This window comes from Herpailurus yagouaroundi, unplaced genomic scaffold (assembly GCF_014898765.1).
Source record: "Herpailurus yagouaroundi ecotype Mexico unplaced genomic scaffold, PumYag 141, whole genome shotgun sequence".
Classification (NCBI taxonomy): Eukaryota; Metazoa; Chordata; class Mammalia; order Carnivora; family Felidae; genus Herpailurus; species Herpailurus yagouaroundi.
Genome location: NW_024412396.1, coordinates 31383047 through 31407074, shown reverse-complemented (window position 1 = coordinate 31407074; position 24028 = coordinate 31383047). Strand labels below are relative to the sequence as shown.

Here is a 24028-nt window from a genome sequence, read left to right as displayed (position 1 = left end):
TCAGCCCAGAGCCTGACGCGGGGCTCGAACTCACGGACCGCGAGATCGTGACCTGGCTGAAGTCGGACGCTTAACCGACTGCGCCACCCAGGCGCCCCTATATATAGTTCTTTTAAACAAATTCCATAATAATGATGGTCCTCAATATATTTCCTTAGATCTGTAACTCCTTTTTCACTTTTATTATCTTGTTTTTTTTAATCATATTGAACCCATGTTTTTATTAATTTGTTTTATAGCATGAAACATTTGTGAGCAATTTGCTTCTGTTCCATGAGCTTTACTTCCTACTCAGTTGCACTCTTTGTGTTTGTGTCTTCTTTGTGCTGTATTATTTCCGCCCTTGTTTAGTTTAGTTTGGCTGTTACACGTTTGCATGGTTGCCATGTTATTTCTCTGTTCTATCCATTCCTGATATTATTGAGGGTGACTTCTTTGTGTTTCCCATTATTGCAGAAGCTCATTTGCTTTGCTGACTCTGCTACAGTTGGGGACTTGAGGTGACTGTAATATATCCTTTCTTCTATAAGGGATTATGAAGGTTGGGACAGTGTTCATCTGTGGTAGAGTGTACTCTTCCTTAGTATCCCTGTTTTTAGCATGTGGTAGTTCTTTTGAAATGGTATCTAAGATCCCCTGCCAGGAATATGTGACATTTGGGGTATGTCTACCCTACCCTTGTGAGGTACCTTTGGGCTTTGGACAGTTTCCTCAAGTCAGCATGGAGCCCTTGATCCTTCTTTCCATCTCAGAGACTCAGCTCAGTGTTTGTGTTCTTCCATTTTCTCTCCAAAAGTTGTCCCATTCCTCCTCAGTCAGAAGAGAAGAAAGATAAAGGCCTCAATTTAGTTTGCTTCTCCTGACATTTGAGGGATTTCGTGAGACATCTCAGGATTGCACTGATTCCATAGTCCTACTTCTGAAAGTTAGGAGTGGAATAAGGACACTTTTCCTGTGTGTTTTTCCACCTTATGCAAGAATATCCTCTAAAGTTTGAATCTCAAATATACAATCACCATCAAGTGTATTTAAAGAAATTTCCTTTTTTCCAGTTACCATTGACAGATTCCTAACATTAGTTCCCTGCTACCCTTGGCAAATGACTATATATTTCTATAGCCCTGCAGTATTCAATCTCTGATACTGTGGATCTCACTCATCTGTTTCTCTGTTCTGCTACTTTCCTAAAAGCGGGAGAATTAAAAAAAAAAAAAATTCCTTGGCCTTTTGATACAAAGCAACTCCCAGGTTGGGTCCAAGGTGAAAATGGGTCCCTTACTGGGTTAGATACATACATGCCATTACAATTCCTGCTTGAGAATGCACATAGTTTTACTGTTGCACCTTTTTGTGCTAATAAATTCTGGGAACATGTCCCTCCTATTTTAGTTTATTCCTCTTTTTTCTCTCATTTCCACTTGTAACTACCCCTGCCAAGTACCTACATTTCACTGTTAAACTGTTTATATAAAGGTGATTTTAAAGTTTCCTTATATTACCTCTGGGCATTTGGCTGAAAGGCATTGCCTCCATTTTACAACTAATTATATTATCGAACAAATCTGGAGATTTTGCATTATTTGGCAACAAAAGTGCTAATGCTTCAGTAGCAGTGTTTATAAGAAAATGTTAATTTTTAGGGTAAAATTTAATTAGAAGTTGTCTTTGGGGAATATGATATGAGTTAATGTTCACAAATGTTTTTAAAGGAAGGAAAAAGATTGCCACTAAAAATTAAAAAATTCTTACTGAAAGCGTCTTCATTGAATCCCTCCATTTAAAAAAGTACCTCACTTGGTATCTTTCTTTTCATTTGTTAAATACAAGGCCATTCTTTTTTTTTTTTTTCCTTAATGTTTATTTTTGAGAGACAGAGAGCACAAGCGGGGAGGGACAGAGAAACAGAGGGAGACACAGAATCTGAAGCAGGCTCCATGTTCTGAGCTGTCAGCACAGAGCCCCACTTGGGGCTCAAACGTGAGATCATGACCTGAGCCAAAGTCAGACAGACGCTCGACCAACTGAGCCACCCAGGTACCCCTACAAGACCATTCTTTAACGCTGTCTGCAGCTATGCTGAAACAGTTTGAGACCCAGTGGATAACTCTGACCAGGAAATATCAGTGGACAGTGGGCAGTGCATTTACAGGGAAAAAGTGTTGCAAGAATTTGCTGGGGGGGGGGGGGGGAGGGGGGGCGGGGGCACTTACAAAAATGTTAGCAGAGTGACAAAGAGGTTTTCCAAGAGATGGTCATGTATCTTGGTCTTTAATGTATGTAGAAATTCAACAATTATCTTTAAAAGGCACATTCGCCCAAATACTTCTATTTTAGACTAAAGGTGCTGAGGAGGCCAAGTAATTTCCATATTTCCCTCCTTGATGTTAACAACAGGGTTACGCCTGTTCCAATAATACTAATTAATAATTATATTAACAAATAATTAATACATATAAATAAGTAATAATATTAATAAATATAATCATCATAAAATATGATATAATACTGATATTATATATCAGTATAGAATAATTTCAAGGGCTTCCCTCCTGGTTCTTCTGATTCTAAGCTTTTTAAATACCTGTATATATGTCAGAAAGTCAGCATGAGAAACTCTGGAGCAAATCAAGTTAATAATTTGACACATGTTTAAAACCTACCTTTGGCATTAAGAAATAATCCCCCCAGCGAGGGGGGATAAAAAGCCCATTAAAAAAACCCCACATTTTTTAATCTTAAAGAAAACAGTCAAAGGTGATGTCACTGGGTACGAGTCCAGTTGATCAATAACGTTTCACAATTTGTACCAACATCAGGGGAAAGGAGCTTAGCACGTCACTCCAAAATGATCAGTACCAAATACCCACAGAACGCAAATGGGTTTTTAATGAAAGTCCTAACTTTTCCTCGCTTACAAATCAATTCTTCTCCAGGGCCAAAGTTCTGGCCATCACAAATGCCATCCTCCTAGATACAGGGACTCACGTAAGGTCCACTTGGTGCAACACTCTCCCTCAGAGAGGCGAGTGGGTTCTCATAGGTGGCAGGTGCGTTGGCCATATTTTAAACTAAGGAACGCAAGAGTGTCATGTCATATTATTCTCTCGCCCTAAAAGCGTAAGAGTTGGTTTCCTTACCGACAGCTTAACGCAGTCTTTTCCCTGGCGAGCCCACCTGTTTGGTCATCTCTCCTAGAGCGAGGAGACACGAGCACTTCTGAGCAGCATTCTCTTTGCCGAAGAGGAGAGGGCTCGCCGGGCGCCCGGAGCGTGCATCCCCCAGCCTAGGTTCCAGCACTCGACATCTGCCTCCGTCCGGATTCGGTTCGCGCCGCCACAATCCGAGGGATGCAACCCCCTCCTCCCGGCTGGCGCGGGTCTGCTCCACTGCCCCCGGCGGCTGCCTTTCCGGAGCTCGCGGGGTCGACCCCGCTTGCGCCCAGCCCGCGGGACCGCCCCCTCTCGGGCGCCGGGCAGAGGACAGGCGAGGGGGCGGGGCGAGCGCCGTGACGCGCGTAGGCTCCGGCCAATGGGAACGCTTCGCGGCGCCGCCAGAGCCGCCAGCCCATAAAAAGGAGGCACCGCAGCGCTCCCTAGCCCTCAGCTGTCCCTGGCTTGAAGAGTATTACAGGCTGGTCGCCTACTTTCCTCAGGTGATCCCGGCCACAGCCTATTGCCTGCGGCCGCCGGTGCAATTTACTTGCAGTCCCCGAAGAGTCCCAGAGTCCCTCCGAAGCGGCAGCGGCAGGTCCATGGAGAAGGGTCCGGTGCGGGCGCCGGCCAAGCCGCGGGGTGCCAGGTGCAGTAATGGGTTCCCCGAGGGGGAGTCGCCGCGACCGGGGCCGAGCGGGCCGGCCGAGAAGCCGCCGCGGCCGGAAACCAAGAGCGTCCAGCCGGCGGACGGCTGGAAGGGTGAACGGCCCCGCAGCGAGGAGGATAATGAGCTGAACCTCCCCAACCTGGCGGCCGCCTACTCGTCTATCCTGCGCTCGCTAGGAGAGGACCCCCAGCGGCAGGGACTGCTCAAGACGCCCTGGAGGGCGGCCACAGCCATGCAGTTTTTCACGAAGGGCTACCAGGAGACCATCTCAGGTCAGTGCGCCCGCCCGCGGCGTGGGCGCGGGCTGCTCTGGCTTGCGGGGCGCCGAGTAGGTGGCGGCGGGAGGCGCGCGCCGGCTCCGGGAAGTTTCCGGAGTTGCTTCACTCTTGGCGGAGTGAACCGAGTGCTGTCCCTTCCGCACCCCGCCTTCTGCGCTGGCCCCGCTGGAGAGAGCCCTGCGCGGGACGCATTTCTGGCGCCCATGGAGGCAGCCGCCTCTCCTCCCCAAGGGTCCGCGCAGCAGTCCTTGCGGGGTCCTCCCTGCCTTGCGCGCAGCCGTCTCCTTGAGCCTCGGGGCGCTGGGACCGCGGTCACTGAGCTCCCTGCCAGGTGGGCGGTTGGAGCCCCTTTTGCCTGAGCGTCCAGGGCCGGATGCTTGAAGCACGTGCTGGACCCACACTTGCCAGGATTAGGATCACCTGGCGCTTGCGGAAGGGAGGGCTTCCCAGGTCTTTTTCTCGAGGTCTCACTCTTTGATAGATCTGGGGTGAAACTTCGGCTTCGTCTGCTTGGAGGCTGGGGGTGATCCTTTGTGGCAAACTCAGAGATCCGCACTCTCACTGACTTGCCAGGGGGCACCCGGGTCTTCGGAAAGGTGTAGTTTGTGTCCACATCAAGTTAACTCCATCTCAGGATGCTCCCAGGGTTTGAGGCGTGAGGTTTCTCGGGCTAGTTTCCTGTTTGAAGCCCCCGCCCCCACTGTAAAAGCTCAAAAGCCATAGAGCTCTTCCCTGGGAGTCGGAAAGGTTTGCTGAGCTCTGGGACCCGGAATCGGAGTACCTCTAAGCCGGGTTTGCCCAATGCTACCCGTGCTTGAGGCGGGTCAGGCTTTCACCCAGAAGGCCAGAAAGCTGTAGGGGATGGGTAGGGAGAATGGAAAATGAGGACTTCGCTGCTTATTTGCTGGGTGAACGGTGTTGGTCTTCACAAAAGAGAAAGATATAGTCTGACTTCTGCAACTGGGACCAAGGACGTTGTTTTCCAGTTCAAATCTTCTGTGCCTCTTGGTGACATTTATTTATTTGGCCTGAGAAGTCTCTGCCTTCATCATGTCTCAAGGAATAACAGTGCTGCTTTGCAAGGTAACTCCCTGTCCCTGTTATTTTCTTGATCAAGTATCCGGCGACTCACCCAGTAGATCCTGGGAAGGACAAAGTTATTTTTTGCCCAGTCTTCCACACCCCAAAGGAAGGGTGGGAAATCAGTGAGAGAGGGGTGGGGCCCCAAAAGGAAATGATACTACACACTAAAGCCAAGAAATGGGCCTCTAGTTCTGTGTCCAAGTTCACTTTTTTACCTCTTGATGGAAAAATTTCCGAGACTCAAGAGCAGAATTTCAAAATGCAGAGACTGAAGAATAAGCAGTCTGCATTTGGTGAATATTCTGTCATTCGGTGATCTTCCACAAGGTAATGAAGAAACCTCTTCTAGGGTCTTGCTCATTCTGTCTCTTGTGGACACTGAATACAGTCTCCTCCATAACATGGGTCAGACTTTGGGAATCTCTCCAAATTCACAGGAGGGGTTTCTGACTCCAAAGACAGGTCACAGAATTACCTAACCCACAAGGTTTATTTAAACAAATGGTGAGCAGAAGTTTGTTTCATGAGCCGTAGGGCTAATGAATCCAAAGAACACTTCCGTATACCTTAGAAAATTGTTTCAGTAAAATGTTAATTTATTACTTAAAAAGGTCTCTGGACCTAGAGACAGAAAGTAGATTAGGGGTTGCCCGGGCCTGGGGAGGAGGATAGAATGGGGAGTGGCTGCTTAATGGGTTTCCTTTTGGGGTTATGAAAATGTTCTGGAACTAGAGAGGTGATGATGTTTGTATAACATTGTGAATGTACTAAATGCCACTGAACTGTACACTTTAAAATGGTTAAAATGATGAATTTTATGTGTATTTTACCGTAATGAAAAAAGTCCACAGACCATCTAAGAATTATTACCAGCCATTAATTGAATATTTTTGATGCTTTAAATGCTTTCTGTGGAGAGTCTTGGTTAATCCTTAGTTTTGAGATAAACACTGTTCTCTTATCCCCATGATAAAGACCTTGAGGTAGAGAGGTTGACAGCTTCAAGTGGTAGGGCTGGTGTTTGAATTCCCACAGCCTGAATGCCGAACTCTTACTTCCTTTCTTATGTTGCTATCTTGTGTCTTATCTACTAAGTATTTCAAACTGTGAGTTGTGACCTAACCATTGGGTTACCAGCATAAAAAAAGGTGAAGTAGGGCCGCATGGGTGGCTCAGTTGGCTAAGCACCTGACTCTTGATTTCAGCTCAGGTCATGATCTCACAGTTCACGAGTTCAAACCCTGTATCCAGTTCTGCACTGATAGCTCAGAGCTTGCTTGGGATTCTGTCTCCCTCTCTCTCTATGCCCCTCTCCTGCTTGCTCTCTCTCTCAAAATAAATTTTAAAAAACTTAAAAAAATAGGTGGAGGGGTGCCTGGGTGACTCAGTCAGTGTAGCATCTGACTTCGGCTCAGGTCACGATCGATCTCATGGTTTGTGAATTCGATTCCCACATCGGGCTGGATGCTGTCAGTGTGGAGCCCGCTTCGGAATCTCTGTCCACCCCCCTCCCCCAGTCCCTCCCCTTCTCTGCCCCTCTCCCTACTTGCGTTCTCTCTCTCAGTAATAATAAACATTAAAAAAAAATGAAGTAGGTGGAGTAGAATGGGAAAGATGTGTTTATAACATGAAGTAAGGATACAGGTTGTGAGGAGCTTCTGAGTCCGCTTTAGAGGTATATTTTTTTGGTGCGTACTGGCTCCAAATGTTAATATATTTCTGAATTGTGGGTTGTGGTCAAAAGTTTGAAAGCCTCTAAGGGATCATACTTAAGGAATTAACATCTATTCCTTAGAGGTACAGAAGACGGAGAGGAGAGGACAACGAGGATGATGCTGAACTTAAAGGAATACACTTCAAATGACAGTGGTCCAGATCGTGGGCCAGCCTAGGTGGAAGAGAGAAGGAAGGAGACTTTTAAGTCTGTAGCAAATATGGCAGAGACTAATAAAACAATTCTGCAGAATCTCTAATTTTTATTTCTTTAGAGAGCATAAGTCAGTGACTACTATAAATTGTTTTGGATAGAAACAAACTTCTTTCAAATTCTCACTTTTATATGCTTGTAAACAAGATACTCTGTATTTTTATATCTGTCTATATTAATTCCTGGTTAATGGTATTGACTTCAGTGTTGTAAAATAGAAAATTCCCCAAATTATTCTCCGAATTATTTTTTGTTTCTCCTGAGTGGACCGATGCTAAATTCTGGCGTTCTGGGGAATTTGTCATTTCTCCCTGCACTGCCCCTTCTCTCCATGACCTTTCCTCTACATTCCAGTGTGTACCTTACCATGGGTACATCTTTGATCAGCGGGGATGGGGCTATGTGAGGGTTGTGCAAGCCTCCTGGTTATTGTTCACCACTGGGCTTTAACTTGTAGCCTGGGAGGGAGTTCTGAAAGAGATACTGTCACCTCTCCCAGAAACTGGCTCTCTCTTGAATCTGGCATCACATGGTGATTCTTAGACCAGCTCATCTTTATCTGTTGCTGTCCCATTTCCATTTAACCACATCCTAGTTTTTGTATGTATTCAGAGTTTACCTTGATGATGTCTCCTTTCTCAATAAGGGATCTTTCCTATATTTTACTCAGAACCTTAATTACATTGGAGGCTCTACTATTCTCTGGGGTTCTTGGTCGTCTTTTCCCTGTCTGTGTCTGACCCTTTCTATTCCCTGTGCCCTCCTGGGTGTAAATGGCAATAATTCTTAAAATAACATTATCTACTAAAGGTTAAGTGCATGTAACTTGTCTCATCAATTGTCCTCTTTATGAGTTTATGGGAACACTCAAGAGTCTTGACTCTTCTGTCACATTTTTAGTTAAAGTAGGTTTTAGCTTGTCTTATCCAGGATGCCAAAGCAGTTTTCATAAATCAAGTTGACAGTGTCCCAAATTTTGAGCATGTGTATAATGTAGCATGAGGAGATGGTACCACAGGTGATGAACTTCTTAACCCACCAGGGTTGAGGAGTCTTGTCCCTGCCTCAATCATTTTCACTGCAAGATGATATCTATTCCTTAAAGATAACACAAGGCAATTAGATACTTTGTTTATACAAAAATGAGTCTTAGCCACTTCGTGCTGAATGTGCTTAGCACTTAGAAAAGTTTTTGTTTTTTTCTTTTTGAATCACAGATTTTTGTGATTTAACAAATCAGACTGATGAAGAACTAAAAATTGTAACAATTTAGAAGGTATGAATGGGGACAGAAAGTCAAATTTTTTTACTATCCCTCCCATATCATGGGTGAAAGGTGAGTTTACGTCCCAAGTTTGAAAGTATATTAAAGAAAACTTAATCTCATCATTGAGGTGCTATTTTTGGATGTATGTAGTTCATCTAAATCTTGATTCACTAATGATTTTTGTTTTATTTTGCTAATGAATACTTATGTAGGACTTAATTCTGTTTATTGCCAGAAAGAGTACTATGAATAAAGAACTAAAAATAATGAGGCTGTTGGAATATATGACTGGAATTGGGGAGTAGTCAAAGTTGATTAAAGCTGTTAAGAAGTCATTGGGGTGCCTGGATGGCTCAGTTGGTTAAGCGACTCTTGATTTTGGCTTAGGTCATGATCTCCTGGTTTGTCAGATCTAGCCCCTTGTCGGGCTCTGTGCTGACAGCGTTGGGATTCTCTCTCTCCCTCTCTCTCTGCCCCTCCCTTGCTCACACTCTCCCCCTCTCTCAAAATAAATAAATAAACATTAAAGGGGAGCCTGGGTGGCTAAGTTGGTTAAGTTCAGCTGAGGTCATGATCTCAGAGTTCATGAGTTTGAGCCCCTTATCGGGCTTTCTGCTGTCAGTGCTGCCCACTGCTGTCTGCTGCCCACTTCGGAGCCTCTGTCTCCCTCTCTCTGCCTCTCTTTCTCTGCCTCTCTCTGTCTCTCTCAAAAATAAATAAACATTAAAAAAAATGAGCATGTTTTTAAAAAGCCATTAAGAAGCCATTGAGAATAGACGAGAAAAACTTGCCCTAATGGTTTCTTTTAAAAATATATTATCTATAAACAATTTTTCTGGCCTTGGAGAAAAAAAAAATCCCTATACATACCTTTAAATACCAAACAAAGCCATCAAATTAATACTTCTCTTAGTTTCATTGGCTGACACAAAGTACCACAAATTGGGATGTTTAGAACTGTGAGACAATAGAGCTCTGTTATTTAGAGGCTAAAAGTCCAAAATCAAGGTGTGGGTGCAACCATACTCCCTCTGAAAATTGTAGTGGGGAGAACTTTCTTGCCTCTGCCCAGCTTCTGGTGGTAGCTATCAATCCTCAGTGTTTGCTCGCGTTATTCTAATCCCTGCCTCTGTTGCTGTCCAAATTCTCCTCTTTTAAAGATACCAGTCACCTAGGACTGAGTCCACTGTAGACCGGTATGCCCCGTCTTAGTTACAGTAATTGCAGATGTAATTAGCTTATTTCCATATAGGTCACATTCTGAGGTATGAGGGTTTAGGATTTCAAGGTATCTTTTTGGGGAGGGGACACAATTCAACCTATACCTATACCAGTGGTAAATACGATTATTCAAAAGACTGGCAATTTTACAGTTTCAATTAACAAATTTGCTGAGTGCCAGGCCCGGCACTGAATGCTAGGAACACAGGATGAGTGTCTGCCCTTATGGAATGTACAGTCTTTTGGACAAAAACAGGTATTCATCAGAATCACCTGAGTGAGGGTGTGTGATTACTGATTGAGGGATGTAAGGATAAAGAGTGCTCAAGGAGAGCACTTAGCAAAGGAGTTTATCTGTGTTGGGAGATAGAAGCAGGGAAGCCTGAGCTGACATCTGAATAACAACAGACACTGCTGAGGATTTAACTAGGTGCTGAATTCTTTTTTTTTTTTTTTTTAATTTTTTTTTCAACGTTTATTTATTTTTGGGACAGAGAGAGACAGAGCATGAACGGGGAAGGGGCAGAGAGAGAGAGGGAGACACAGAATAAGAAACAGGCTCCAGGCTCTGAGCCATCAGCCCAGAGCCCAACGCGGGGCTCGAACTCCCGGACCGCGAGATCGTGACCTGGCTGAAGTCGGACGCTTAACCGACTGCGCCACCCAGGCGCCCCATAGGTGCTGAATTCTTGACAAGCATAACCTTTGTTGCCTTCACAAGAGCCCTAGGGGGTAGGTGATATTATTCCCATTTTATAGGTAAGGAAACTGAAATACAGAGAGGACCTGTCCAAGATCCTATCTTGAAAGTAGCAGTGTTGGGAGGATGATAGAGAATAAGAGTCCTAATCTCTGACATTGTTTAATTTTACTAATAATATTTTACTGATTTATTTAACTCCCCCTTACCCCCTTCCCTCTCCTTTTTAAAAAATTGCTGTTTTCTTTGTTCAGCTCTTGAAACTCCTTCATGGCTGGGTATTCCCGCACTGATTTATTTGCAGTATACCCCTGTAATTTGATCCCAGTATTAGGTTGAGCCAGACTGCAGTATTAAAATTTGCCAGGAGAGGGCAACTATCTAATCTTTGATGAATCTTAGATTATGAGTCCTGGATTATATGAACCATTCCTAATTCCCGTTTATATAAATGAATATATTTCCTACGGTTCTACATTCTCTATTGAGTTTGTGGTAATTAGAGGATAATTTGTATTGGGCTGATCAAAGATTTTGTGAACTGAGGTAAATTTGTTATAGTCAGGGCTGAGAGGACATTTACTCACTAGAATTTTGTCTGATTATAGCCTCAGTAGCAGTTTTTTAGACTCTTTTGGAGAAGAGGGACTGTTTGTACTCATCATTGAATCCCCAGCAAATTGCCCAGCACATGTGGACGACTTGATGAATGTTTGAATTTATTTCATAAAGACAAAGGCCCCTTCTTAACTCTTATCTTTCTTCTACAATGCTCCAGACATAGGTGCTCCGTAATACTGGCTGTTTTATACACTAAAGAAAAATGCAGAGGATTTTTCTTTATGAAAGAAGCTACAAGTTGTTCCAACTGCATCTCTTGAATACTTTAGGCCAGAGGACACCCTTTAGACATATTTGTAGAGTCATAGAGTCCTGCATCTGCAGAAACTCACCTTTTGGGTGAGGTAACTGTTACAGCCAGCCAACATATTATTTCAAGGTATTGAAGTGACTGGCCTATTTCCCTGGCACATAAAAATTATCATGGGGAAGGATCTCTAGAAAATCTGTCAGGATTGTAACCAGTTTTTAAGATATTATATAAATGTTCAAATGTACACAAAATTAGGATAAGATAACGAGCTGCCTGCCAAGTGCCTTTTACGTAGCCTCAACTGTTAACATAAACATAGGTTATCTTGTGTTATCCCTTCTGCCTCCTATACCTTCCATCACTGACTTATTTTAAAGCAAATCCCAGATATGTCATTTCATTGATAAATACTTCACTATATCTAAATTATAAAAACCTAAAAATATTATGCTTGAAATTAACATAAATTCCTTACTTTAGAATATCTAACCAGTGTTTACATTTCTCTGATTTTCCCACAGGTGTTCTTTACAAATTGGTTTCTTTGAATAAGGATTCAAACAAGATTCACACATTATGTTTGATAAATGTCTAATTCTCTTTTAGTTTGTTACAGTTTGATATTCCTTTTTACCCCCTAATAACTTTTCGAAGAAACAGGGTTGTCTGTCCTATAGGATTTCCTACATTCTGGGTTTTGCTCATTATTTTCTCATGATTTAGTTTAACATGTTCCTTTAGCTCCTGTATTGCTTATATACTAGTAGATTTAGAGGTATGCCTCGCTGCCCCCACACCTCAAATAACTCTTAAATTTAGTCAAGAATAATTCAGAGGTGTGGCATGGGCTTCTGTCAGGAAGCAGCTAAATAATCTAGTTGTCTATCTTTTTGTGATGTTACAGTTGATCAACTTTAGGTGTTACCAGCCATTCAGTAATTATTAGAAGTTGCAAAATAATGATGTTTGGTTCTTTAATTCCTTTTGGATTTGTCGACTGGAGTTTTATAAAGAAGCTATAGGGGAATGCTTTAGGCTATCTTTGCAACTATTTAGTAAGTTTAAAAGTATTTAAAATAAAGCTTAAAAATATTTGGTTGTTAATTTCTTTAATTCTGCAGTGGATATCTACCTCGTTGTGACTCAGTCTAGAAGCCATAAAAGAAAATAATTAAACTTTACATAAAAACTACGAATTTTCACATATGAAATATCAATACAAATGAAGTCAAATGACAGAATGGGAGGAAATATTTACAATTCCTATCAGAGATGACAGGATAATCACACTAATATAAAAAGGGATACTAGAAATTAACGTGAGAGAAAGGCCAGAAACACAATTGAAAAATTGGGAAGACACGTAAGCAGACAGTTCAAGGGCCAGGAAATACAAAGGATCTTTAAACAGTTGGAAAGATGCTTGACCTCACCCTCAATAAGGGAAATGCACACAGACTCCCACCAAGATACATTTTTTTCCTTGTTAGATTGTCAGAAGTTCAGAAATTTGATACCCTATTATGTTATTAAGGTGATGGAGAAACAAATACTGCTGTTGAAAGGGTAACTATCCTTATGGAGGATAATTTGGCAACATTTGTCATATATAAACTTATATATTCTACTTGAAAATCCTGCCTCTGGGAATTTATCTTAGGTACTTGTACACACGAAATGACATATGCTCAGAGTTCATCACTGTAGCGTTGAATGTGGAAGCAACCTCAATGTCTAGGCCCCTAGAATGGCTAAATTATGCAGAGGAGTTATATTTTGTAGGGAAAATTGGGAGGGGGCATAGTTACATGTCGTTTATATTCGTATTAAGAATTGGAGGATACACAAGTGCTTACATGTTCATCAGGAATATGAACTGGGGTAACAGATAAGAGTAGAAGCAAGACTTTTCACCATTTTCAGTTTTTGATTTCTGAGGTATGTGCATTTATTTTCAAATAGATAATTCAGTAATATTGTGGCGGGTGCCTGGGTGGCTCAGTCGGTTAAGTGTCAGGTCATGATCTCACAGCGTGTGAGTTCAAGCCCCGTGTGGGGCTCTGTGCCTCTGAGCCTGGAGCCTGCTTCAGATTCTGTGTCTCCCTCTCTCTCTGCCCCTCCCCCGCTCATGCTCTGTCTCTCTCTGTCTCTCAAAAATAAATAAAACGTTAAAAAAAATAGTATCATGGCAAAGTTGTTTCAAATCTAGGAGTAAAAGAAATACAACTTTTCCTAACTACCTAGCTAACGAGAAAAATCTGGTAACCGAAAATGTTTACTCTGAAATTAGAGAAAAATATTTGGACATACAGATTTGTGAACTTGATCTTTGTTGTGATCGTTACTACATAGAGACTGAGTTTGAATGTGATCTTGTCTTTTAACTATCTGTATAATTACTGGTATATCTCTAAACTTTGTCGTTTTCCCCTTTTTGTAAAGGGTGGTAATACCTGCTTTGCCTGGGCTCTTCTAAGAATTAAGAAGGTTTGTGAGAAAGCACATGATACTTCATCTAGTCCTTCTTTATGGTGAGGAAAAACTGTAACATTGGATTAATTGAGAAGTGTTTTAAGACTGTGGGACACTTTGGAGCCCTAAGCCCACAGACATGCTGTGAGGAAGGTGTGCCACATGGAGTGACCACAGGTGGGTGTTGTGGCTGATGGCTATACCCGAGGTCTCCCCCAACAGCTAGCATTGAAAAATAGACAGGGGAGTAGATTCCCCCAGGTGATTCCAGCTCCCAGCCATTTCCACTGATGCCACAGACATTGAGGCATAGAGGCCAGTCATCTTCTCTGTGTCCTGTCTGGATTCCTGACCCACAGAATCCAGGGACATAATAAAATCGTTGTACACCACTAAATTCTGGAGCGTTTTGTTATGCACTAAAAGCAACTGGAGCAAATTTTTAGATGAGGGTGGTTAGATTTGCATTTGTACAGAGGAAGAGGGAGTGAGTTAAATAAGCCAAGAGATGGCATTATGGTTTAAGGCCAGAGATTTAAATTTGTGAATTATCAGTATAAGGCTGATACCTGAAGCGAGGAGAGTACCTGGGCTCCTCACAATAGTGATAGGAGATGGGTGGCCTAAAACTTTAGAAGATGTCTGCATTTAGATAGTAAGAAGAATGAGAGAAGAGCCAGCAGACAGTCTTAAAAGGACATATCAGAAGCAGGAGATCCAAAGTGTGTTGGCAGAAAATGGTTTTAAGAGAGACAAGGAACAAAAACTAGAGGTCATGAGACAGTGTAAACTTGAGCCAGATTACCTGGCTTCAAATTCTGTTATTTGTGAGCAGTGCCTCAATTACCTCATCTGTAAAATGGAGCTATTAATAGTACTCATGCATCTTATAGGGTTATTGTGAGGATGAAATGAGTTAGTACACAAAAAGTGGTAAGGGCAATGCTTGCCATACAGGAAGCTCTATAGACATGTTGTACTCGTTAGCCATGAGGACTGAGATTTGAAGGGGATGATGTTAGTAGTTTCTATAGCTTAATGTGGTCAGAAGCCAGCTTCTAGGATGTTAGGGAGTAATTCTGGAAAACAATAAAATTTTGAGGTATCTTTTTCTGACTGGCAGGATCAAGTGAGTTTCCCCTTGATGTGTATCAAGGCATCAACATGCTGGGTGCTGGATGTTGCTGAGTGAAACCCTTAGGTGTCAGAGAAAAGCATGAACCCAAAACTCTGGGAAGGTGGGCCAGGTGGTATACGTGTGATCTCACATGATACGCCTGTCAACTTGAAGGTTAGACCCATTCTAAAGAAGTGGAAACTGAGGAGGCTCATGCTGTCACTTGCCAGAGGTCACAGAGCAGAACCGAGGTATTTGTGACTACAGCACTCATGTTCTAATCGACATCATGCCCCCTCAGGTTTAAAGTGCCTATGTTACAATTTTATATGAAGATCCATTTATATGTGAGGATCATAATACATAGGAATCTGCTTTTCTTCCTGAATTCTAGCAAGGAGAGAGCCAAGTAGATTTATGTTTGAGGCATTTCTTACTACCCTGACTGAAAGAGATTTCATGAAGTTTTTGATTAGGGGAATTCATGAATAATGCAAAAATCTTAGCTAAATTGTGTTCAATTCTAAGGTGGATTATAACAAACTTTTCCCTATTTCATCCTTTGAGGGAGATATCTGAAGACCAAAATTTTATATATTTTGTTTAAAGCACATTGAATTGTGTTGTGGCCATTTTGTATTTTATATATGTGAGTCTTTTAATAGTTTTATTGTTTGGAAACTTCTCTGTTTTAAATGTTAGTTTTTAGGGCTTGTACCTTCTGTTAAATGCAGTTATAAATAATATTTCATTAAAAGTAATTTTATCTATAACCACCAGGTATATAAATTTCAGAGATACAAACTTACTTTAACACCTTGAACAATTAGGCAAATATACTACAACATAATTATGTTCCATCTGTGCTAATCTATCCAAATTGTGTTCCCTACTGTATATTTGCAACCTTATCTAAATGGATACACTTGCATGTTGTATGTTCTTTTTTTTATTTGTTTGATTCTTATTGTGGTAAAATATACATAACATAAAATTTACCATTTTAGCCACTTGAAAAAAAATTTTTTTACATTTATTTATTTTTTTGAGAGACAGAGACAGAGCACAAGCAGGAGAGGGGCAGAGAGAGAATGAGACACAGAATCCAAAGCAGGCTCCAGGCTCTGAGCTGTCAGCACAGAGCCTGACTCAGGGCTTGAACTCACAAACCATGAGATCATGACCTGAGCCAAAGTTGGATGGTTAACTGACTGAGCCACCCAGGCACCCCTAATGTTTTAAAAGTCCATTTGGCCACCCAGCCCTTCTATGAACTTTACTTGAATGCATGTTGCTAGTTGGGCTATTTGGTCTAGTCTTTATAATCTGGCTGGTTGTTTTATTTGTGATTCTAACTTCTTATTAATCTCTTTGGTTACCTGTGCTTCATGTCCTGGCTCTTGTACTTCTCGAGTATCTCTAGACTTTGTCTTCACTTCTGATTCTTTGTCATCTCTTACCAGAGGTACAGTGACTTTTTTTTTAATGTTTATTTATTTATTTATTTATTTTTAATTTTATTTTTAAACGTTTATTTATTTTGAGACAGAGAGAGACAGAGCATGAACAGGGGAGGGTCAGAGAGAGAGGGAGACACAGGATCTGAAACAGGCTCCAGGCTCTGAGCAGTCAGCACAGAGCCCGACGCGGGGCTCGAACTCACGGACTGCGAGATCGTGACCTGAGCCGAAGTCGGACGCTTAACCGACTGAGCCACCCAGGCGCCCCATGTTTATTTATTTTTAAGAGAGAGAGAGAAAGAGAGAGAGAGAGAGGTAGCATGCGAGCGGGGAAGGGGCAGAGAGAGAGCGAGACACAGAATCTGAACCAGGCTCCAGGCTGTCAGCTGCCAGTACAGAGCCCAACACGGGGCTTGAACTCACAAGCTGTGAGATCATGACTTGAGCCAAAGTCGGACGCTTAACTGACTGAGCCACCCAGGCACCCCGTAGTACAGTGACTTCTTAACTGGTTGCCTTGCCGCCTAGCTTGTTCTGTTCCAGTCCATTACTGCCAGTGTAATTTTACTAAATTGAATAGATCACTTCCTGCTGAAATACTTAACTGATTTTTTCTGGTCTTTCCTCACCATGATTTGAAGTTTTGTAGTATTCCATCCTTTTGCCTGCATTTTTTTTCTTCTGTTGCATCACTGTCCCCTCATGAGAGGTTTAGTATTTTAGTTTAGTGCACAGTCTAGCTTGAAGAACCACTGTGTCTCTTCCCACAATGGAGCTGTAGATCGAGGGAGACATTCTACCCAAGCCTTGTTTGTCTGAAATATTTGGCCCTTTTTATCTGTTGTTCTCTTCCTCTAATTTTTTTTTTTCACTATCTTTTTTTGGTTTTGGTTGCTCACCATGAAGATCCCCACCCCACCACCCATTTATTAACAGCCATTGCCTCTCTAGAGTCTGAACAACAAAGCAGTTTTAGGTGAGGAAATTGCCCATTGCTGAGTTTCTGCATTGAAGTCTTTCGAGATCCAGTTGGTCCAAGTGCTGTTTCAGTGAAGAGCTTTGCCAGGAACATATGATTCTTGCTCTGAGGTATGATATGTTTTCTGTACATAGATGAGTGTTTATTTTTCTAAGTAGGAATCAGAACCCAGTTCAACAGAGGCCATTGACAAATGTCCCAAACAAGGAAGTTCTTAATAACATAGCTTCAAATGCAATCATATCTATTTTATGGTAAGTGGTTCATGAGCAGCAACGAAGGTGGTAGGTGCTGGAATTTAACTGATATTGGGGACTTTGCCAAAGAACTTATTGACTACCCCTTCAAAATATAAGTGCTTTTGAGGGCGCCTGGGTGGTTCAGTCGGTTAAGCGTCTGACTTCAGCTCAGGTCATGATCTCACAGACCGTGAGTTCAAGTCCCGTGTCAGGCTCTGTGCTGAAGCTCAGAGCCTGGAGCCTGCTTTGGATTCTGTGTCTCCCTCTCTCTCTCTGCCCCTCCCCTGCTCATGCTCTGTCTCAGAAATAAATAAAAACATTAAATATATATATATATGTATTTAATATATATTAAATATTTTGTTAATGCACAGGCAATCCTGGAGGTGTGCCACTGATCGCCACCAGGAACAACTTGCCTTTCAGCAGCACAAAGTGCTTAGCTTCCAGCTTCCAGCTGCTAGTGCCCTTGCTTTGCCTCAGTGGAGGTCATGCTTATTCCATGCTGTTTTTTGCTTTCATTTTGATATCCATTTCTTTCTATTCCTCCACCACCAACATAAGTTGAGGGTGGGGCTTTTTACAAGTGAAGTACTTTATTATTTCTAAATTTTTTTTAATGTTTATTTATTTTTGAGAGAGAGAGTGCTTGTGCAAGTAGGGGAGGGGCAGAGAGAGAGTGAGACAAAGAATCTGAAGCAGGCTCCAGGCCCTGAGCCGTCAGCAAACTCACAAACTGCAAGATCATGACCTGAGCCGAGGTTGGGAGCTCAACCGACTGAGCCACCCAGGCACCCCACAAGTGCAGTACTTTAAAAATTTTTTTTTTTCAACGTTTATTTATTTTTGGGACAGAGAGAGACAGAGCATGAACGGGGGAGGGGCAGAGAGAGGGGGAGACACAGAATCGGAAACAGGCTCCAGGCTCTGAGCCATCAGCCCAGAGCCCGATGCGGGGCTCGAACTCACGGACCGCGAGATCGTGACCTGGCTGAAGTCGGACGCTTAACCGACTGCGCCACCCAGGCGCCCCAAGTGCAGTACTTTATAAGAGAGTCAAGTGTTTCAGCTTTATAGTTAGTGTGTTAGAAACTGTGTTCACTGATACAATCCCAAGGTCCTTTTGGTGTTTCTTAAACTATTTTAGTGCATCAACAAACTCATCCTGGTATAGTGGGAAGAACAACTAGTCTGGACTAGTCACAGCATCCCCACTAAGTAGTTTATGACCCTAGACAAGTCCCTTGCAAGGCTTTCTGGGTCTGGTCTACAGGGAGGGGCAGTTGGACTAAGAGTCTTTGTACTGTGGGTGTGCTTGTCAGTATTGCCTCATCGCTCGCTGTGTTGACTTCCAGCAGCTGACAGGTGAGGTCCTACTAAGAATCTCAGGCTTCTTTCGTTGCTAGGGGTGCTGATTTCCTTTGGAATGTTTAAGCCACACAGAAGTTTCTATGGTAACACATCTCTCTCTTTTTCTTGTCACACACATTTTTGAAAAGGTTCTTCATGCTGTGGTCTTCTAACCTATGGCCCCTTTGATTAGACAAAGCCCTTATTTAAGGATTTTTTCCTCAGGAGTATTGTAGATACTTGTAGAAGAAAAAGCAATTGCTAGTCCTACTAGCTCTTGAGGTGTTAGTCTGTTAATAAGGTTTCATATCAATCAGAAGAGGGATTGTTGGATTATTTGGTAGCACAGTAATAACAAGGAAACAGTGTTTTCTGTCAGGATTATGACATTTTACTTTTGGTTTTATATAAAATTTTCAAACACAAACATAGACAAAATTGTATAATGGACAGCTATGTACTTACTACCTAGATTCAAAATTAACATTTTGCCACATTGGCATGGTCTATTTTACAGAGAACAAATCAGAGACCTGTATTTAGAGGTGAAATCTCACCTTAGAAAGTGTTTTTCTTCTTAACCCCTTACAGTGTCCTTAGCAAAATTAACTATTAATTTCCTCATATGTTTTAATACCTAATCTACATTCATAACAGTAGAATTAATACCTAATTCTGCACCCCCAGTTGCCCCAAATGTCTTTTACTCATGACTTGTTTAAACTAGGACCCACTCAAGATCCATATATTTGTATTTGATTGTTAGGTTTTAATCTAGAAGATTTCTTGTTTTCCTCTCCCCCACCCTGTGACACTGATTTATCCAATTCTCAGTGTCCTATAAGATCTTCCACCTTTGGGATTTGTCTGCTTGTTTTCTTCTTGTTTTCATTTAACTTGTTTCTATCTCGTTCATATTCCTGGAAGTGGAAGTTAGGTCTAAAGACTTGATTAAATTCCAGGAAAACCATTTTAGCAAGAATGCTATTTTCTTCACACCATATCACACCAAGAGACATAAAATATGTGGATCTTGAAGATTTAAAGACTGTGGTTGGTTTGTAAAAGCGATTCTTTACTGGTTTCCTAGGATAAACTTCTATAGAGAGGTTCTTTTTTTTTTTTTTTCTCAAGCCTTTTTATTAGTTTGAAGATTTAATGGGATTCTCCTTTCCCCTGAACTGTTCCAGTTTCATTTCAAAAAGTAAAGGTCAAAGTAGCATTAAATTACAGAATTTTTCCTCATATAAACCAAATAAATAGTTGGTAAAACAGTGTTTTGCAACCAATGTGCACCAGCTCTGGGCTCTGGCAGCCTCTGGGTATCAAGCCATTCTTTCTGTCTGTTCTCTTGAGCTGGCAGGTACCTTGACACGTCTCTTCTTCAACCCCCATGTTTATCACTAATATTACTTTTATTTTAAAACCTCAGATTTGTTCTCTTTGTTTCCTTTGCTGTCATTGGCTTTAGGCCTGTCACCTCATGGCTGACTGAAGTGCAGCAACTTCTGATTCTGGTTCCTTGCCTCTGGGCTCTCCCCCTTGAGTCCATTGTTCTCATAGGTCAGGTTCAGACTCGTGGTGGCTGGTGATAAGGCTCTCATGTGTAAGCCAGAAGACAGGGGGTCAAAATCCAGCTCTTCATGCCAACAGGTACACTCTTCTTTAGCAGGCACTTGATGTTTCCAGATAGAGCATCAGTTTGCTCATCTGTAAAATGGGGGATGATAACTGTTTTGACAACTGCGGAATAAGACAGGACTTGAAAGAAGTCATGAGCGAAATGTAAAATTCAATTTTATGTGCTCGGAAATAGAAGGGCATCTCTTTCTGCTGAATGCATAGACCCACTCAGGCAGTCAACTCTACCTTTTGTTGTTTCCTGTATTTCTGTATTTCATTTCCTATAATATCTCTCTTCCTTACCCCCTCTGGAAACCCTCCCTTCCTTTCCTTCAATCTGTCCTTAAGGCCTGGATCAAATTTTTATGCTCAATATAGCCGTATGTTTTCTTCCAGCTTATAATTTTTCCTTTATATAAACTATTGCTTCTATAGTTTAGCTTCTAGGCATGCCTTCCATTTTGGGGGGCTGAGTTTTTAAAAAATTCTAACAATTAATGGACAGTGTTATATTAGTTTCAGGTGTACAAATACTCTGTACATTATGGTGCTTCTCATGATAAGTGTACTCTTAATTCCCTTCACTTATTTTCTTATTTCCCCAGATCTTAAGTTTCTTGAGGTCATGTTTGATATATTTGTGTCCATCTCAGAAACTAGTACAGAACTTCCCATGAAAACTTGATCATGTTATCCTTGAAACTGATTTATAGTGAGCTGGTGATATGTAGGACCCAACTGGTTTCTTAAATGGCTGATATTTTTCTAGGATATGGATATAATTTTCTTATGTGAGGTCCTCCTTCCTTTACTTTTCACTGGACCTCTGGAAAGTTGGCTCCAGCTTCTTTGCCTAATCTCCCCATCCTGTTCCCCACCTCACCATCCAATCTCACTCTCTGTTCCAAGCCTCCTTCCCCAGCTGGTGTGCAGACCTCACAGTGTTCCACAGGAATTGTCATCCTCTGAGTTGGTGACTATAGTGAGGGTTTATGGTGGGTAATTAACATTGCCAACTGTTCAACCTTGCTAAACAGCAAATTAAGGCCAGTAGTGGGTCCATTTTTAACCCTCAACCTCTCTCAAAAGCCTATGCTCCCAGCCCAACTGGTCATCAGAATTGCTTGGGTTTTTAAAAGATTTAATAATCCTGGTTTCACCCCAACAGCTAGTGAATCAGATTTTTCAGGGTAGCTTGAGAAGCTGTATTTTCCAAAGCTCCCTATGATTGGCCATATGTGGGATCCACTGTTCTAAAGTGTGATCCCTTTTCCCTTAATCATTTGTCAGTAATGATGGTGGCTTGCACACCCTGCTGGTACTTATTTGTTGGATAGGATTACAGATGGTTCTATAACATCCATCTGTATGATATCTCTTGGCATAAGTGAATGTAGGATGATAAAGGATGAGCCTATTAAAGGCTTCTGAAGCAAATGGATAGTTTATCAGATTGGTGTGTTCTTTCTTTAGAACTGCTGTGAACCAGACCTTGTTACCACCATCTGTTTTGTAAATTCCATTTACAGTTTAACAGCTGGATTGTGAAAGATATACAAAGTTATCCAATTAAAATACTATATTTGGCAAGTGTGCATCCTTTTTTTTTAAATGACTCCTTGAATACACTCTTATTTCTTTCCTTAGATAGCCTTTTAAGGCTCTAATTTTTGTCTACCACAAATTTTCAGAGTAGTAAACCGGGACCAGAAGGAAGTTCTTAGGCTTGGAGGCTTGGATAACTTTGGGAGTTAATAATGTATAGGATTGATAGCCTTGAGTTTTATCCTTAAAAAAAATCTGAATAGTTTAAAACAGGTGCTTTTCGGGGCGCCTGGGTGGCTCAGTCGGTTAAGCGGCCGACTTCGGCTCAGGTCATGATCTCGTGGTCCGTGAGTTCGAGCCCCGCGTCGGGCTCTGTGCTGACAGCTCAGAGCCTGGAGCCTGTTTCAGATTCTGTGTCTCCCTCTCTCTGACCCTCCCCCGTTCATGCTCTGTCTCTCTCTGTCTCAAAAATAAATAAACATTAAAAAAAAAAACAAAACAGGTGCTTTTCCCTACCTCAGTACTGAAAGCCACTAGCCAGTACCTTTGCGCATCTCAAAAGGTGACTGACCAGTAGGAGTGGGTGGATAACTTGTGTTGTAATTTGGCATTGATTTCCAACATCCCTAGAGTTGTACAAGCCAAGAACCTGGGAGTCCTGTTAAATTCCTTCTCCAAAAACCATTCTCTTACCTGTGGCGATCCTGTAGCCCAGGTCAGAGTCCATACAAAGTCCAAATGAGAACTTGGGTCTCTGGACTTTTAAACTTCATCTTTTCTAATTTACTGTTATGCTTTTTGAACCACTGCGTGTATGTGGTTTTCTAGGGGCCAGTTAAGTAATGGTGTTTAGGTAGAGCAATTTGTGTACTTCTATTTTCTTATTTCAGTACTTCAATATCTTATAAATAAACTACAACAAACACTGTTGTAATTAGGAAAAAGTCTTGGTTATGTTATCATGTGAGAACATGCCCTCAGCAACAGACATTATGTTCATGACAAGCCCAGCTAAGAGGATGGGAACAGCTTTCCAGGATTGCATTTGGCAAATAAAGGAGGCACATGAAGGGGTGCCTGGGTGGCTCAGTCGAGCATCCAACTTCAGCTTAGGTCATGATCTCGTGGTTGGTGAGTTTGAGCCCCACATGGGGCTCTGTGCTGACAGCTCAGAGCCTGGAGCCTGCTTTGGATTCTATGTCTCCCTCTCTCTCTGTTCCTCCCCTGCTCATGCTCTGTCTCTCTCTCTCTCAAAAATAAAGATTGAAAAAAAAAGGATGCATATCAGTACTATTTTTAACGCAACCAGTACATTTATTTCAATAGCCTTGGCTACATTTTTTTTTTTTTTACAGTTTTATTGAGAAAAAAGTTGGCATGGAACATTGTGTAAATTCAAGGTGTACAACGTGTTGGTTTAATACACGTGTATATTGGAATGTGATTACCACCATAGGTAGGTAATATTTCCATCACATCACAAAATCACTGTATCTTTTTTGTGATGAAAACATTTAAGATCTACTGTCTTAGCAACTTTCAAGTATGTAATACAGTATCGTTAACTGTAATCAAAAAGGTGTGCATTAAAAAAGGAAATACTCTGTGGGGTGCCTGGATGACTGTCAGTTAAGTGTCTGACTTTGGCTCAGGTCACGATCTCACGGTTTATGAGTTTAGGCCCTGCATCAGGCTGTCTGCTGTCAGCACAGAGCCTGCTTAGGATCATCTGTCCCTTCTCTGCTCTCTCTCGCTCTCTCAAAAATAAATAAACTTAAAAAAAAAAAAAACTTAAAAAAATACTGTGCATTAAATCCCCAGAATTTATTCATCTTTAACTGGAAGTATGCATTCTTTGACCAACATCTCCCCATCTTTCCCACCCTCCCAGCCCCTTATAACCATTATTTTACTCTCTGTTTCTAAGAGGTTGGCTTTTTTTAGATTCTATATGTAAGTGACAGCATACAATATTTGTTTTTCTCTGACTTATTTCACTTAGCATAATGCTTTCAAGATCCATCCATGTTGTCTTGGCTATATTTTATTTTTTAATTTTTATTCATTTATTAAC

General features: G+C 41.8%; 1 protein-coding gene and 1 long non-coding RNA gene across 5 annotated transcripts in view; one reads left to right on the top strand and one right to left on the bottom strand.

The window, feature by feature from the left end:
- LOC121031794 (uncharacterized) overlaps nucleotides 1–3452 on the bottom strand; it is a 59857-nt gene extending 56405 nt beyond the window's left edge. The window contains exon 1 of the long non-coding RNA XR_005790888.1: nucleotides 3138–3452. This is a non-coding gene — a long non-coding RNA (uncharacterized LOC121031794). The remainder of the gene's footprint in view (nucleotides 1–3137) is intronic.
- A 140-nt stretch (nucleotides 3453–3592) lies between these two features.
- The window catches only part of GCH1 (GTP cyclohydrolase 1), a 48424-nt gene continuing 27988 nt past the window's right edge, over nucleotides 3593–24028 (top strand). The window contains exon 1 of one of the 4 annotated variants that reach the window (XM_040477201.1): nucleotides 3593–4091. In XM_040477201.1, the coding sequence (XP_040333135.1) occupies nucleotides 3752–4091 (340 nt within the window). In that variant the 5' untranslated portion in view covers nucleotides 3593–3751. The remainder of the gene's footprint in view (nucleotides 4092–24028) is intronic. The other 3 variants (XM_040477203.1, XM_040477200.1, XM_040477199.1) reach the window with 3 other exon arrangements.